Source organism: Bombyx mandarina, chromosome 18, assembly GCF_030267445.1.
Source record: "Bombyx mandarina strain Sakado chromosome 18, ASM3026744v2".
In the NCBI taxonomy this organism is placed as follows: Eukaryota; Metazoa; Arthropoda; class Insecta; order Lepidoptera; family Bombycidae; genus Bombyx; species Bombyx mandarina.
The window spans coordinates 130,240-148,649 of NC_143224.1; the positions used below are offsets into that span (position 1 = coordinate 130,240).

General features: G+C 39.0%; 2 protein-coding genes across 2 annotated transcripts; both read left to right on the forward strand.

Annotated features, from left to right (window-relative positions):
* Positions 1 to 6,954, forward strand: LOC149500915 (epithelial serine protease-like). Its single transcript, XM_089734838.1, has 6 exons — positions 1 to 207; positions 1,433 to 1,484; positions 4,561 to 4,828; positions 4,922 to 5,011; positions 5,121 to 5,317; positions 6,790 to 6,954. Exons 1-6 carry the CDS (start codon positions 17 to 19, stop codon positions 6,892 to 6,894), a joined length of 903 nt encoding a protein of 300 aa, XP_089590964.1. The 5' UTR covers positions 1 to 16; the 3' UTR covers positions 6,895 to 6,954.
* Positions 6,955 to 14,723: 7,769 nt separating this feature from the next.
* Positions 14,724 to 17,634, forward strand: LOC149500916 (uncharacterized). Its single transcript, XM_089734788.1, has one exon. The coding sequence runs from the start codon at positions 14,724 to 14,726 to the stop codon at positions 17,562 to 17,564; it is 2,841 nt and encodes a 946-aa protein (XP_089590914.1). The 3' UTR covers positions 17,565 to 17,634.
* Positions 17,635 to 18,410: the final 776 nt, after the last annotated feature.

The window sequence follows — 18,410 nt, forward strand, 5'->3', positions numbered from 1 at the left end:
AAAAGACACCGAAGTGATGACTGACAACATTCTACTCGAGGGAACCTGTAAACTGGTAGTAGCCATGAAGGTCTTCGCAGCAGTACTGATGGCGTTGGCGGCCGTGGTCGTGGCAGAAGAGCCCATCGAACTCGACTACCACAACAAGATCGGTATCCCCCGGGCCGAGAGTCTTAGACGCGCCGAGGAAGCCGCTGACTTCGACGGTATAGTAATCGGCAAACTTCGTGAGCAAATGACCTTGACTGCGCAGAACCGAATTTTAGATCACTTTGGTGGTGAGGGTGAGGCGCGACGGCAGGGGAAATCGTATCGAGCGCGTTATTGGTAGATCAGTCGAACCCTGCGTCCCGCACTGCGCCCTCATTCCGCTTGCTCCCAAAAGTACGCTTGCGTACAGTGGAAAGTCTATCGTTATTAATCGTTAAGTTATTTGTTATAATTGCTTGTGGACTTTGTTGCCATTGCTATTTGTTGAGTGTTTGTTGATTTTTTATAAAACATACACTATGCCGTGACAAACTGGTGTAGTACTTAAAAGAAAGGGTAGAAAATTTGTGTACGACGTATATTGCTTCTTTATAAAACATGGGAAGAATGATATAGAAAAATTAAAACAGACTTCGGAAGCAACAAAAACATCAGTGAGTACTGTTAGGTGCATTATTAACGAAGCTAAAGGCTCTGGCTTGCTCGCCGTGTTTCGGACTCCGGGTAAGAAAAGATCAGGGAAGAAGAAAGTTACCGGAATGGATAGTTTCGTTCAATCTGTAATAAAAAGATGTAATCATAATAACTACATAACAAGCAGCGAAACTCCGTACCGTAGAAAGGCTTCGAAAAATTTAAAGAAGATATAAATTTTAATGGCTCGGAATTAAGCTTACGACGGATTATGAAAGAGCTAGGCTTCAGATGGAAAAAAAGAACAGAAAATAATCGGAAGCTGGTAAATGAAAAAAGTAACATTCGATTACTACGAATCGAATATCTTCAAAAAATAATTAATTATAGACAAAAAAGAAGACCGAATCGACCGAGTTGTAAACTACGCCGATGAGCCCTATGTCGACTCATCACGATGATAGCGACTCGGGTGATGAAAACAGTGATGATGTGATGGTCAAGATTATGATAACGAAAAAAAAATTACAAATACCAGCTTCGCTTCAACTGAACCAAGACCTGGCAACAGCTCTAGTTTTGACTTAATAGAAGGAATATCTATTTTACCCCAAGATTAAATTATTACAATTATTAACCTATATGTTTTGTTGATGTTTTAATAAATATATAAATAAATACATATGTTGATTTTAATAATTTAATAGCATTATGACGCAGAGTAAGTAATGTTTTTGCACGTGAGTGTACCATGCGCAAACTTACCCCCACTACGTCGACAAATGCTCAAGAAGTTTGCCGGTTATTATACCAGGATTGTGGGTGGTTCTGCCGCCAACGCTGGTGCTCACCCCCATCTTGTAAGTACCTACTGCTATCCAATACGCACTACTCCTACCGATTTCAAACTTTCATTCAAATTTTGATCGAAACATAGCATATTAGCCATTTAATTATTATTATTATTATTATTTATCTATTATTTAGCTAGAAGTCTAATTATAGAGAGGCACAATTTGAGACAGCAGAAACCCACAAACAGAAAGACAATATCTAACCTAAGCAAAAGAATCAATGAATCTATTTGAAAGCATAGACACAAAATAAGAGCAGAACGAATTATATTTCATGTGGAATCCACGGGAAGCATGAAAAGTGCGCGGAAGGAAGTACAGGATTATACCAACTGGATACCAGGAATGACAAAACAAAAAGATCAAAAATATAAAACAAAAAGACCCGAAATACTGGAAATAGCAACCGTATTTTATCAAGATCTGTATGACGATGAAATCCTACCAACACTCGATAAATATCTTGATAACATAGATGAAGGAGAGGAAATCCCACCAATCATGGAAAACGAAATAGTTAAAGCCATTGAATCACAAAAAACTAAAAAAGCACCTGGTGAAGATGGTATCTCAAACGAATTATTACAAGGCTCCTTAGATGGCATAACTAGTGGGTTTCATACTATATATAACGAAATCCTCAGTCAAGAAATAATACAATGGGCAAAATCTACAATAATTCTGCTTCACAAAAAAGGAAAAAAAGACGACATCAACAACTATAGACCCATTAGTCTCATGTCTAATCTTTACAAGGTGTTCTCAAAGATTCTACTGGAACAAATTACCAAAACTTTGGACGAGAACCAACCTAAAGAACAGGAGGGTTTCCGCTCTGCTTTTTCGACTATTGACCATATATACACTATAAGACAAATTATGGAGAAATACAAAGAATATAACCTACCTTACTACGTAGCATTAGTTGCTTATCACAAAGCATTCGATACTCTTAAACACGAAAGGATCTGGGAGGCTCTGGAAAGCCAAGGAGTAAACAAAAAGTATATCCGGCTTATAATGCAAATTTATAAAAATATGTCGGAAAAATAAAAACCGAAAGATTAGAACAACCATTTTACATCAAGAGAGGTGTTAGACAGGGTGACCCTTTATCACCAAAACTATTTTCTGCGACGCTCGAGCATGTTTGTCGACAGCTAGACTGGGAAACATATGGCATAAGTATAAGCGGCAACATGCTGAGCCATCTACTATTTGCTGACGATCTTATAATTATTTCAAATAAATCAAAACAACTACAGATTATGCTCAGTCAATTAATGCACGAAAGAAAGAAAGTGGGACAACAAATCAATTTAAATAAACCAAACTGATGACAAATCATTCAAAAATACCCATACACTTGACTTCCACAGTGAAGGAATAACATCGTGTAATAAAAATCAAACCTGCAAAATTATAATTTGCGTAATCACTGGCGGTAGGACCTCTTGTGAGTCCGCACGGGTAGGTACCACCACCCTGCCTATTTCCGCCGTGAAGCAGCAATGCGTTTCGGTTCGAAGGGTGGGGTAGCCGTTGTAACTATACTGAGACCTTAGAACTTATATCTCGAGGTGGGTGGCGCATTTACGTTGTAGATGTCTATGGGCTCCAGTAACCACTTAACACCAGGTGGGCTGTGAACTCGTCCACCCATCTAAGCATTAAAAAAAAATACACATCAACAACAATTCCATTGAATATGTAGACGAATATACCTACCTTGGCCAGGTCATATCTCCTAACAGCGACATGTCTAAAGAAATTCAAAACAGAGTGACTGTAGCTTGGAAACGATACTGACCAGTATCGTTTCCAAGCTACAGTCACTTACAGTCTTAAAGTAATAACAAAAAACGGGTCTATTCCACTACCACTCAAAAGCAAAGTATTTAATACAAATATACTTCCGACTATGACGTATGGGTGTCAAACCTGGGCTTTAACTCAGAAGAACATAAAAAAACTGCAGAGATGCCAATTGCCAACATAGTATGGAGAGAAGGATGTTAAATGCTAAAAGAAAAAATAAAATAAAATTAAAAGATATCCGTATGAAAACAAAAATAACGGATGTATCATACACAATTAAAAAATTAAAGTGGAAATGGATAGGTCATTTATTAAGAAGCAAAACAGAAAAATGGGCTAAATTAGTAACTGAATGGTACCCTCGAGAGGGGAAAAGATTAAGAGGACGATCGTTAGACGCAAAGGTGGGTAGACGACATAAAAGCAGTTGCAGGCTCTACGTGGAAGAGGAAATGCCACGACCGGAACTTATGGCAGGATTTGGGGGAGGCCTATGCGAAAGCAAAACAACCTTAGCCGATGTCAAATGCAAAGAAAAAAAAAGAATAGTATGTACCTAAATATGAATTTAGGTTGTTAATAAAGGCTTCTTTATCTTTATCTTATTATTATTTTTATACCTTTTCACTGATAGCCTAAGGGGCTGTTCCAACTTCGCGCGGACGGGTGGGTGAGCTCACAGACTTAAGCTGATAGAATTCACTAACACCAGTCCTAGCAAGAGCAGTGCGTCACAGTCTATCACCGGATCGGAATCGCGTCCCACTGAGAAGATCCGGCGAGATACTCAGTGGGCTGTGTCCAAGTGTCTATCGCCTTGTCCATAACTGTGTTAGTTTAACGGCCGTCTGGTGTAGTGGTAAGTGACATGGTCAGTACACAAGGGGGTCGCGGGTTCGAATCCCGCCAAGGGAAGATATTTGTATGATAAATATAGAAATGTATTTTCCAGGGTTATGAATGTTTATTAAATATATGTATGTGTATAATAAAAATCTTACATTTATTTCCGTTATCTGGTACCTGTAACACAAGTTCTTTACGAACTTAGTACGGGACCAGTTAACACATTCACTGCGTTACGGTCAGTATTTATTTATATAGTTCAGAGGAGAGTCGGCGACGTGTACCCTCCTGCTGGGACGCTCCGGCCGTTAGCGCACTTCTCTAACAACGATAAACTAGATTGTATATTGTCCCTTGAAATGTACAATGTTGTTTCGCATCAAAATACTTGATTTTTCTTATTTTTCTCATATCATAGGTTGGACTTGTGATCGCACTGACGAATGGCAGAACTTCCATCTGCGGAGCTTCCTTACTGACCAACACCCGCTCCGTGACCGCGGCTCACTGCTGGAGGACCAGGAACGCCCAGGGTCGACAGATCACCCTCGCTTTTGGCACAGCTAACATCTTCTCCGGAGGCACCAGGGTCACCACCTCCAATGTCCAGATGCACGGCAGCTACAACATGAACAACCTCAACAACGACGTCGCCGTCATCAACCACAACCATGTTGGCTTCAACAGTCAGTACCGTTATCTGTGCTTTGTTTAAATTATTGATTATTTTAGAGTTCCTACACCTGTAATGTGATTCTGTCTACTTCACCTCATTACAGACAACATCCAGCGCATCAACCTAGCCAGTGGAAGCAACAACTTTGCTGGTACTTGGGCCTGGGCTGCCGGCTTCGGCAGAACTTCCGATGGTTAGTATTTATTATTTCTACTGCTACCGGTAGCAATAGGATATCACAAATGAATAAAACAAATATTGGGTGATTGGAAAGTGCTGATAAAATTGATTGACTATTCCAGCTGCTTCGGGAGCCAACAACCAACAAAAACGCCAAGTGAGCCTCCAGGTCATTACCAACGCCGTCTGCGCCCGCACGTTTGGAAACTCTGTGATCATTGGCTCCACTCTCTGTGCTGACGGCTCTAACGGTCGCAGCGTCTGCAGCGGAGACTCCGGCGGCCCTCTCTCCATCGGCAGCGGCGGAGGCCGTCAGCTGGTCAGTACACTAGTTTCGTTTAACTTTACTGCTTTAACTGGTTGCCTATAGATTCTCTGTTTGTTTATTTGTTTATTTATTAGGGTAGCCTTTTATGACTCACTACATTTAAAAAAGCTTTCGACTCTATATCACACGACAGTATCTGGGAAGCTTTACATGCATTAAATATTCAAGAAAAATACATTAGCATTCTAAAAAACATTTATACCAACTGCATAAGTAAAGTTAAGCTAGATAGAATCGGAGCAACAATCAACATAAAGAGGGGAGTCCGTCAAGGCGATCCTCTATCCCCAAAACTGTTTATAGCCGTCTTACAACAGATAACGAGCAATTTACCATGGTCTAAAAAAGGGATTAACATAAATGGAAGCTATCTGAGCCATCTCGAATTTGCAGATGACGTTATACTATTTTCTGAATGCCCACAACAATTGAGTATAATGATAAATGAATTACATCAAGCTAGCTCAAAAATTGGCTTAGAAATGAACCTCGAGAAAACGAAAGTAATGACTAATCACCATACGTTACCAATCTCTATCAACAACATTCCTCTTGAAATTGTAGAAAAATATGTATATTTAGGAAAGCAAATATCTTTTAGAAGGGAGAGACACTCAGAAGAAGTGGACCGACGAGTCGCCATGACCTGGAAAAAGTATTGGGCTTATAAGGAAATTTTCAAATCGCAACTGCCATTGTCCACTAAGAAGATAGCCATGGACACAACTATACTACCATGCCTGACCTATGGGTGTCAATCATGGATATTTGATTTCAAAACGAAAAATAAAATCCAGACCACTCAGAGAAAAATGGAAAGAAGTATTATGGGCTTAAAACTTAAAGACAAGGTGAAATGCACGAATATCCGTCAGAAAACGAAAATAACAGATGCTTTAACATTCTCGCTACAAAGGAAATGGAAATGGGCAGGCCATCTGGCTAGATACAACGACAACAGATGGACAAAAAGATCGATCGTATGGACAGGTCCACGAGGAAAGAGAGCTAAAGGCCGTCCCTACGCTAGGTGGGTAGACGAAATTATAACAGTGGCTGGTAAAGATTGGCTGAATATCGCCAAGGATAAGAAGAAGTGGAGTACCTTAGAGGAGGCTTTTACCCGAAGGGGGTCCATACAGAAATAATGTAAATAATATTAAAATTAATATAAGAAAAAAAAGAAAAAAAACTTTTTTAATCCTAAACTAACTTCTTAAAAAAAAAAAAAAAGTTAGATTTTATTTCATAATATGGAAGATGTCGCACTTCTTAATTAACTTTTTAAACTGTAATATATACATTTTAACTGTTTAATAATAAAAAAAAAAAAAAAAAACATTAATGTATCTTCAAATAGTTTGTAATTAAGTATTTTTGTGTGGAATAAAGAAAGCTTTATTATTATTATTATTATTATTATTATTATTATACATTTACCATTTGTTTCTTGTACTTTCCAGATCGGTATCACATCGTTCGTATCAGACAGAGGCTGCCAGAGAGGCCTCCCTTCCGGTTTCGCCAGAGTCACATCCTTTAACTCCTGGATCCGGGCTAGAATTTAAATGACGACTGACGAATGCTGAATGATTCATTAATAATAAAATTATTTCATTTACAAAAAACCTTTCTTTATTTTCGTATTCCTCAATCTCATCTTCTTTGAGAAACTTGAATAAGTACTCAATAAAAAGTTAAACAGTGTGGATTCACGGCAGTGTGCTCGGAGTGTATTCCTTTTGTTTTCTCGATCGGGCTACTCGATAGCGTGAATGTTAACTTAAATTTGTAGGAAGTTCCTTAGCAGCAGGTAGGTTTGCTAGTTCTATTGAGTGAGTTCAAGATCTTCGATCGCCTAGGTACCGTCTCGGTCCTGTTAGTCGTGTAACTTTACCGAAATGAGCACCTCGAATGACCTACAAGCGAGGGTGAGACTTAACAGCTCAAGGGCAGCTGCTTCATGCATCTACTACCGCTAAGAAGACGCGGCGAGAAGCTCAACGGGCTGATTGATGTATGGGTTAGGCCGCACGTCGAACACTCTGGCGAGTTCGACGAGTGCAGGTATCGCGGTCCTTGGGCCTGTTCCTAATGCTAAAGGTGCAGGCGTCTAATGACAATGCTAATCCGTAAGGACGTGTCTAGGGTATCGACGGTGACTGGCTCCTGCGTGAGCCGGGGTGGAGGAGTAGTCAGCGGTGACCACGATAAGGCGATTTTCATGACGCAACTCCTTATTGAAGTATCGTTCCGACGTTGACTTCAGGTGTCTTGTGATGGATTCGAGGTCCATATCGTCGTGACCTTCCTGGCCCGGGGCATTGATTGGCAAAAGTGTGCGAGAGATCGGAGTGTATTATTCTTACGCCTAATGTTGGAGGAAATTCCCGTTGATTTCCCCCTTTAATACGGCTGTGCAGGCTTAATATCGATTCGCCATTTCCAGGATTACTGTACGAGAGTAACGGATTTTTTATTTCAACTCAAGTAGTAATGATGGATGATATTGTCAATAACTGGAGTTTAGTGTCCATGCAAGGCCGCAAAGACCGCTTTTGTTTTATTTTCGCTTTGGTTCATGGCTAGTTCCTATCGAAGTGGAGTATTAGGACCGGGCTCTGCCTTCTAAACAGGTGTTCGGTCGCGACCTGCCTATACCACAAAGTTCCGCAAGAAATTGCGGCCGTGGTGGTATAGGCCTTATTAGAGCCTCCGCACTCGAATCACTCCTTCGCCAGGGCGACCTTCGCCCATAGAGCGAAGGTCGCTACGCCACCTTAGTACTGTAGTCAGCGGCGAGCGACTCCAGGAGAGTCTTCATGCTTTACTTCTTGGCCTCGCCGATGGCCAGCTGCAGCGTCGCCTGCCTTTGGCGACAGTCAGCGTGCAGCCGGGCCGCCATCTCCGCGAATGCATCGTCGCGACGAGGGCGGCGCGCCCTCACGCACTCCTTGCGGAGTCTCGCGATCTCGGGCGACCATCAGAACGCATCAGCACGTGGTGCTCGGGAGTCGATCCATCACAGATTCTCTCAATTCTGCCCCGGAATCATTCGACCTCCGCATTCACGTCCGCAGCAGCAGCGGCCGCTGCGATCGAACGGGGCGCACCTTGCGGGAGCTTCTCCTCAGCGCCGGCGCCCGCAGCAGACAAGGACGACGACGAAGAAGAGCAGGAAAGCTCAAATGCGGGCATTCGTTTATTTTTTGGGTTTTTTATTTTTTTATTTTTTTTGGGCAATGCAATATTAGTCTTGTGCGACAAAAGTAACTCGTATTTATAGTAGTAAAGTGGGGTACCCTAGTCATGAATTCTCTTGAATACCCTCTTAAACAATTGCTTACATGCGTAGCTTACGTAATTAATCTTAGTTAACTAAATAGTAACGTTGCGCCGACATAATAGTCTAGTCAACAAGTGCAAAAACGTGTTAAATAGACATAAAGCTTCTAAAAATATGTACGATAGCTCATTGGATGCGGAATGATGTCTACAAAAATGTTTTTAAAGGCTTATTAGCACATAAAAAATTGCGATTTTTATAAACAAAATAAGATTTAAAAAAAAGGAATGGGGTTTTCCTTAATAATTTCTAAAATAATGATATTTAAGGAATTTTGAAAAAAGATCCTGAAAGAGGAGGAAATTTCCAATAAAAAAGTCCGAACTCTCGGAATTCTATCTCTATTATTTATAAAAAAAAATTAACGCTGAAAATAGCGCTCCGCGAGGTTGTTACGGCATAGGCGCGCCGTCTAAAAAGCCGGTATATCACCTAAAATATTTTTTTTATAGTATTAAATAACAATTTAAAAATTTGAATAAATTATGGTGTAATCTAAACACTTGAACGAAAAAAACCTCGGTGAAAAAAAAATTTTATATGGATTTTTCAAAAATTTACACCATTGTTAATTAACTAACTTTTTTCCAGTCTCTGTTTTTATAAATTACGGTATAAAAGTTTCAATAATTCATCTATAATTTTTTCCCTTCGTGGAGCTCTTATCATTTAAGTATTTAATAAAGTAATGCAAAAAAAATTTTTTTATCTTTATTATTTTGATAATTATAATTTTTTTTAATTAACAAAAAATTTAATTTCTAAAAAATGTTATGAAAAATAGTTTTTTTCCGTAATATCTTAATATTGCTGTTTTTGCATCTACCATAGGTATTAATTAACATTTAAAAAAATTTTTTTACGCTATTTGTTAAGAAATTGTTTATAAACAAATTGACTATTTTGGGATTTTTTTAAAAAAAATTTTTACCGTCTTATTGTATAGGTGAAATAATGATTTAAAAAAAAAAAAAACTTAAATAAGTGTTTTAATTGTTTAAAATCGTTTTTCTCATATTTCAATTGTTTAAATAATTAGTTAAGAAATTATTTTTTTCTTAAAAATCATCATTAACTCTTTTCAGCGGATTAACAAAGAAATACATTTTTTTATAAATAATTTCATTGTTTATTAACTTAACAATTTGTTATAAAAAATTAATATTAATCGATATTTTTTTTTTTCGAAAACTACAAAAAATTACAAAAACAACCATACATAACAAAATATAGAAAAAAAAATTGTATTTTTTGTTGTTGTAGGGTAACATAATTATATATGTACTTAGCGCCATCTATCATAGGCTATAAACAATATGTGTGCCTACCTACTGTGCTATTTATTAATAAAAGTCAGTCTGTAAAAAACTACTGTACGTGTTTTAATAGGTTATGGGCCCAGTGTTATATTTCGTGTTTAAATAAAGTCTTTTTGTTTAAAACTATCCCTGGTGGACTATCAGTGAACTGTTTTTGGATAAACTATATAAGAAGAGTGAAAATCTTTTTTGTGTGTGACAATCAGTTACCGTGTGTGTAGTTTGACGATAATACAAAATGGCTGGAAGTTACATTGTCAACGTGCCTAAATTGAAAGGTCGCGAAAACTTCGACGAGTGGGCGTTTGCAGCTGAACATTTTTTTGATGTTGGAAGGTGTCGATATTCATAAGTTAGAATCATCAACCGATGCTAGTTCTATTGATGAAAGAAAAACTAAAGCTAAACTTATTATGACAATTGACTCTTCAATTTATGTTCACATTAAAAACGAGCAAACAGTACAAGGTGTGTGGAAGCGGTTAAAAGCCCTGTACGATGACTGTGGGTGGCTTTACGCGTCGCATCAGTCTACTTCGTCAATTCGATTAGAAGATAGCGAATCAATGGAAGCATATGTAACGCAAATGGTCGACACTGCACAAAAACTTAAAGGTACGGGTTTTCAGATCACTGATGAGTGGATCGGTTCACTATTATTAGCGGGCCTAACAGATACATTTGCTCCTATGATAATGGCCATTGAACATTCTGGATTAGCCATCAGTACGGATGCCATCAAGTCAAAATTACTGGACATGAGTTCAGAAGTTGGCAACACTGCAACTAACAATGCCTTTTTGTCGAAAGGTTGGCAGCACCGGAACAAGAAAAAAGGGTCTAAACAAAAAACGTCATCGCCGGCTGCTAGTTCTGTTAATCATAAAGCAATCCGATGCTATAAATGTAAAGAGTTAGGGCATTATATGAATAAATGTAAAAATATACAAAATAGATGTGAAAGCAATGCATTTAGTGCAATATTTTTGAATGGAAGTTTTCATAAGAATAATTGGTATATAGACTCAGGCGCAAGCTCACATATGATAACAGAAAAGAGTTGCTTACAGAATGTTTCCTATAACCACACAGTAAGGGAAATAATAGTTGCAAATAAAGACAAATTACCTGTAGAATGCTCAGGAAACACGATGATAACGACGATTGTCGGTCATTCAGAATTTAACATTCCTGTTAATGATGTGTTATGTGTACCTAACTTATCTACCAATCTATTATCAGTAAGTCAGATGATTCGTAATGGAAACAAAGTGAGCTTCGAAGAAGACGTTTGTTACATACGCAATCGACAGAATGTGCTGGTAGGAAAAACAAACCTGGTGAATGGAGTCTATAAATTGGACATTAAGTCAGACAGTTTGTTCGCGTGCTCAGCCACAACTGTGACTAGTGAGATATGGCATCGAAGATTAGGACACATTAACAGTAGAAGCTTGAATATTATGAAGAATGGTGCTGTGGATGGGATATCATACATGGATAAAGCTGAAATTGATATGTCCAAGTGCATCATATGCTGTGAAGGAAAACAGTCAAGGTTGCCATTTTCACATAAAGGTACGAGAAGTGAAAATGTGCTTGAACTTGTTCATGCAGATGTCTGTGGACCCATGGAACAACCTTCTATTGGACTATCAAAGTATTTTTTGCTTTTTGTAGATGACTACAGTAGAATGGCATTTGTGTTTTTTCTCAAAGCCAAGAACCAAGTTTTCAAATATTTTAAAGAGTTCAAAACTTTGGTTGAGACACAGACAGGCAGAAAACTAAAAGCCTTAAGGACAGATAATGGTGGAGAGTTTTGTTCGCTAGAATTTGATGAGTTTTTGAAGAAAAATGGCATAGTACATCAAACAACAAACCCTCATACACCAGAACAGAATGGCCTGTGTGAAAGACTTAATAGAACTGTCGTGGAGAGAGCTCGGTGTCTTCTGTTTGAAGCAGGCCTAGATAAAAAGTTTTGGGCCGAAGCAATCAACACAGCAGTCTATTTACGAAATAGAACATTGGCAGCTGGACTTCAGAAAACACCTTATGAAATATGGAGTGGTAAAAAGCCAAATCTAAGTCATATACGGATATTTGGTAGTCCTGCAATGGTCCATGTCCCCAAAGCAAAGCGGACTAAATGGAACAAGAAGGCCAATGAACACATCCTGATTGGATACTCAGAGAGTACCAAAGGATACAGGCTGTACAATGTAAAAACAAAAAATATTACCACTAGCAGGGATGTTGTTATCATGGAGAAAATCAACGACACAGATATGATACAAGCAGTAGTGGAAGAAAAAGAAACTATTCCAAGTGAAGAAGGAATACAAAAATGTGCTGTGACAAGTGAAGATTCCACTTGTGACTCACTAAATAGCACATACATGACAGATGATGCTACATATGTACCAGATGATACCAGTACCACCAGCTCAGATGAATTCTGTGATAGTAAATCGAATCACAAGTCAGAAAATCTGCAGCCAATAATTAAGGTGGAAAAGAGGACTAGGAAGAAACCAGACTGGTATGGGTACAATAACATATGTCAGAGCAGTGAGGAGGTGGACGACAATCTTCTCACTTATGAGGATGTAATGAGAGGATCAGAACAAGAAGAATGGTCAAAAGCCATGAAAGAGGAAATACAATCTTTCCATCAGAATGATGCTTGGGAGTTAGTAGACAGACCCAGTGGTGAAAATATTGTGGCATGCAAATGGGTGTATAAAAAGAAACTTAACAGTGACAACTCAGTGAGATATAGGGCACGGTTGGTTGCGAAGGGTTTCAGCCAGAGACAAGGTATCGACTTTAAAGAAACTTTTTCCCCAGTGCTAAAATATTCCACTTTAAAACTGTTATTTGCTATTAGTGTTAACTTGAATCTTAGCATAACCCATTTGGATGTAACGACGGCCTTTTTGAATGGTCACCTAGATGAAACTGTTTTTATGCAATTGCCTCAGAGTTTTGAATGTAAACCTAATGCTGATAAAGTCTTGAAATTGAAAAAGGCCATTTATGGACTAAAACAGTCAGCGAGGGCCTGGTATAAGCGAGTTGATGATTATTTACAGGAGTTAGGCTATAAAAAGTCTATGTATGAACATTGTTTGTTTATAAAATCAACAAAAAATTATAAAACATATGTGGCTTTATTTGTGGACGACTTTTTCATTTTTTCTAATTATGAAAAAGATGTAGAACATTTAAAAGTTGAGCTGAGCCAAAAATTTAAGTTAAAAGATTTAGGCCAGCTTAGACAGTGTCTAGGCATGGAAATTAAGATACATAAAAATAAAATTTTTGTTAGTCAGAAAAACTTTATTGAAAGATTATTAAGTAAATTTAATTTAGAAAATTGCAAGAATGTTGAGACGCCTATGGAAACTAATCTAAAGCTTGAGAAAGGAGATAAGACACATTCTAAGTTCCCTTATCAGCAGCTTATAGGCAGCTTAATGTATCTCTCTGTTCTAACTAGACCCGATATCTCATACTGTATAAGTTACTTAAGTCAATTTAATAACTAGCGGCTAGCTCCGGCTCCGCTCGGGACTTTAACAAAAATGTTTCAACGAAGTTGTTTTAGTTAAAAAAATAAAAGAACACTTATTGCGGCATAGCTATAATAGTTAGACATATGCTGTCGCGACACTTTTTGTAAATTTTGAGACGCGCGCGCGGGGCGTGTAGCGGACGCGGCTTAAGTGATAACACAAATTATTTTAAAATTAAATATCAGCAGTTTGAATATAAAAACAGTGAAGCCTTATTGTTTGTGGGACAAGTGTCTAGTGACATTGTTTGTGACAATTATTATTGTTGATTTTGGTTGGTTTTTCGACTCCTATAATGTAAGAAACTTTTATCAAACTGAATTTGACTTGACCCGGCTGCTTTTGTTCTGTGAATGGTACAATAGTGAGTGACATCCATCAAGAAGACGACAAACCGGACATATTTTGGAAGATTTTGCAATTTGAGACTTTGAAACAAAAGGTTTTTATTTTATTTAAAAAAAATATCTGAGTGGGTACAAATTTGCTAACTCTCATACCCACATTACTGTTAATTTACGGAATGGCTCGAGTATACAGAAGCAATATTTCGTCAACTAGTCGTGTACACTTCATGGCTTAGCGGTTGACGTCGCGGCGTTGATGACAGAAGGTTGAGAGTTCGATCCTACCTATGGCGGAAGTTAAAAGGGCGCTGTTTTAAACTTTTATTTTATTTTTTTATTTTATTTTTTAAGATTTTAGTTTGGACGTCATTTTATTGTAACGTTATTGATATAAAAAAAAAAAAAATGAATAATTGATTCTATTTAATTATTATTTGTGGAATTAGTTTTATTTTATTTTAGCCTGTATGATATTTTATGTAATCTTGATGTTAATATTCTTTGTGATATCGCACCTTTGTGGATTTGTTAGATAGGTACTCAAATAATTTTTTTGTATGTTGTTTTTATAATTTAATTTTGTTTTATTAAGAATGAATGTACTTTTTTTTTAAATACTTTTTACTTTTGCAAATGCCAAAATTATTTACCTACTTTTGTCTTATTTTTTGTGCAATTGACGAAACTGCTGGTGGATAATATTAAAAGATAAAGTGAATTTTGTTGTTATTAATGTTATATAACATATTTTATAATTTTTTATAACGATTTTATATTTAAAATCGTTATAAAAAATTCATTATTATGAATAGTCCCACAAGGGCAACATGCCCTCATTGTCCGGGTTCCACACGCCTTTTTGTGGTGCCCCGGGGTCTAAATGTGCATATTTCTCATATGCATAAAGACAGCCAGATACAGCCGTCGATACTGCCTCGGGTGCCGTGTGCTGTAACTGCTGATGCTCATCCACAAGCCCAGAGTGTTATCCATACTCTGGATGATTTGGCATCTTACAAAAATAAAATTCCTGTGCTTAAGCACATCCCTAAGGGGGCCAGGAATTTAGTCGCAGGAAAGCTCAGAGTTATTGTGGACGGCTGCATAAACAATAACGGTGTGGAGGACTGGGTTTCCTTGTTGTCATTTTCTTACACGACTCTGAGAATTGCAGATCGAGGTGACCCCCGTTCGCTTACTGCAAAGGTTAAGGAGAATGCAAACAATAATAGCCCGTATTTTTTAGAGGACTTCAAACACAAGCCACGATCCGCAGTCAAAAGAATCGAAGCCAAGGTTCATGAGGGTGATTTGCGTGGAGCTGTCCGTCTTTTAGTGTCGGAGGATTCTTTAGCACCTTTTAACGATGAGACTTTAAGCGCATTACGTGATAAACATCCTACTCCTTTTCGTCCTTTATCATTGCCGCCAGCGCCTGATTCTAGTTGCCCTTTTTTGACTGTCAACTCGGAGGATGTTGCTGACGCAATTAGTTCCTTTTATAGCGGCTCTGCACCTGGCCTTGATGGTCTACGTCCAAACCATTTAAAGGAGCTCATTTCCCCTTCCGCCGGTGAAAATGGTGTTCGTCTATTGCACTCAATTACAGACTTATGCAATTTCATACTAAGAGGTACGGTTAATGTACAGGTGTGTCCTTATTTGTACGGAGGTAGCTTATGCGCTCTAACTAAGAAGGACGGCGGTGTGAGACCAATTGCGGTGGGGTCTGTGCTGCGTCGTCTCGCTGCCAAGCTTGGGTGTCGGTCTGTAAGGAATGAAATGGCCTCGTACTTGCAGCCCCACCAGCTGGGCTTCGGGACTGCTCTTGGGTGTGAGGCCGCCATTCATGCTACCCGTGCATTTGCTATGAGCAGGGAGAACTGTAACAGTGCAATTGTAAAGCTTGATATAAGGAATGCTTTTAATAGCTTAGAGAGAGATATAATTTTAAATGAAATCAAGGAGAAGATTCCGGCTTTATACCCATTCTTGTATCAGTGTTACAGCTCTTCCAGCAAGTTGTTCTTTATGGAATCTTCCATTGACTCGGAGGTAGGTGCACAGCAGGGCGATCCTCTTGGCCCATTAATTTTTAGTCTTGCTATCCACAGCATTATAAAGACCGTCAAGTCACCTTTAAACCTATGGTATTTGGATGACGGCACAATAGGTGGTCCCCCAGATTCCGTGCTAGACGACATCAGACTTTTGTTTCCGAAGTTGCGAGATGTCGGCTTGGAGGTTAATACTGGGAAATGTGAGGTATACTTTTCTACTGAAGTATCAGCAAGCGTAGTTAAAGATTTTCAGGAGTTGGTTCCAGGTATCAAAGTTTTGACTAAAAGTAATTTCATTTTGCTTGGTTCTCCAATATTTCAGGATGGAGTACCAAGTTCTCTGGAAATAAAAAGGCAGTTATTGTCGTCATTGCGCGGCAACCTATTGAGCTTATCATCTCACGTGGCTCTCGTCTTGCTTCGTTGTTGCTTTTCGATGCCTCGTTTGACGTATTTGGTGAGAACTTGTCCAACGTGGCTCTTCACTCAAGATGTAGCCCAGCTTGATGCTTTGTTGAGGGATACACTGGAGACTATTTTAAACGTAAGCTTGGATGACAGACAATGGTGCCAGGCTGTTTTGCCTATACGTCATGGCGGCCTGGGGGTGCGACAAATGGAGCGTACTGGGCTCGCTGCTTTCCTGGCTTCGTGTTATGGGGTTGTAGACTTTGTTGCTAAGTTGCTGGGTACGAATGGTGATGGATCTACGATTCCGTTTGCGAGCGAGGCTTTGGCGGCTTGGGGCCTTTTATGTCCGAATGAGGCGCTCCCGGTGAACAGGAGCTCGCAGAGGTTTTGGGATGATGTGCTGTGCAAGCTGACTTTGTCAACTTTGCTGGGAGACGCCACTGGAGTTGAATTAGCGCGCCTGAAAGCGGTCTCCTGTCCGGAATCTGGTGCTTGGTTGCAAGCATTGCCTTCACCGCAGCTGGGGACACTTCTTGATAATAATTCATTGAGAGTGGCCACAGCTTTGAGACTCGGTTGCAGCATTTGCGAGCCCCATCGATGTGTCTGTGGTAGTATGGTGGATGCCGCCGGACTGCATGGACTGAGTTGTGTTAGATCGGCTGGCCGCTTCCCGAGACACCATGCACTTAATGATATTATTCGACGTGCTTTGGTCACCGCAAATATCCCGTGTGTGTTGGAACCACCAGGCCTCAGCAGGTCGGATGGTAAGAGGCCGGATGATTTGACTCTGATTCCTTGGGAGAAGGGACGCTGCTTGTTATGGGACGCAACCTGTAGCTGTACGTACGCGGCGTGTCATTTATCTGGGACCCGACAATGTGCGGGCTTTGCTGCTGAGGCGTCGGCTAAAACGAAGCATGCCAAGTACGATGCTCTGAAATCTACATACCTGTTTGTTCCAGTGGCAGTGGAAACGACGGGTGTGTGGAGTTCGGAGGCCAAAAAGTTTATTGCCGCAATTGGCCACCGCCTCAGAGGGCAAGGCCACGATCCTCGGTCTGGGTCGTACCTGGTTCAGAGATTATCCATTGCCATACAGCGTGGCAATGCTGCTAGCGTAATGGGTACTTTCGGGCCGGGTGCGATCCAGAGTGGCTTGTTTGACTAGCCGATGCCTACGCGCGCATTGCTGTTAGCGTGGACCTTTATGTTACTTATGACGACGCTTGCAGCTGAAAGTAAGTATTGTACTTTTTGACGAAGCATGTTGCTGATAACTTTATTTCTGTAATCTGACGAAGCATGTTGCGGATAATAACATGTACTTTTAGGTTAGGAATGTGTTCTTTTTTTTTTTTGTAAATAATAATGTGTTCTATTTAATAACTGTAATACTGAAACACATTGGAAACATGCAAAAAGAGTGTTGAGATATTTGAGTGGCACTAAATATTATGGTTTATTGTATGTTAAAAATAATTTAGACATTGCTGGTTATGCTGACGCTGATTGGGCATCAGATAATCAAGATCGTAAGTCATACACTGGATATTGTTTTATTTATTCAGGCTGTTTAGTTTCTCATGAAAGTAGGAAGCAACAAACTGTTGCCTTATCTAGCACAGAGGCCGAATATATGGCTGTTTGTGAAGCAAGTAAGGAAGCTATTTATTTAAAAAAACTGTTAACTGAATTAATAGATAGAGGAAATATTCCTATTGAATTATATAATGATAGTCAAAGCGCTAAAAGGTTAACTGAAAACTGTGTGTATCATAGAAGAAGTAAACACATAGATGTCAAATTTCATTTTATTAGGGAAGCAGTAGGTAACAGATTAGTTGTTGTAAAATATTTAGAAACAAATGAAATGCCAGCTGATATATTGACAAAAAGCTTAAGTAAAAATAAACATTATTATTTTATGAACAAGATGGGTGTTGTAATATTACATGCTTAAGATGCATTTGTGTTTGACTTTTTTTTGGTATTATTATGTTAAGTGGTGGTGTTG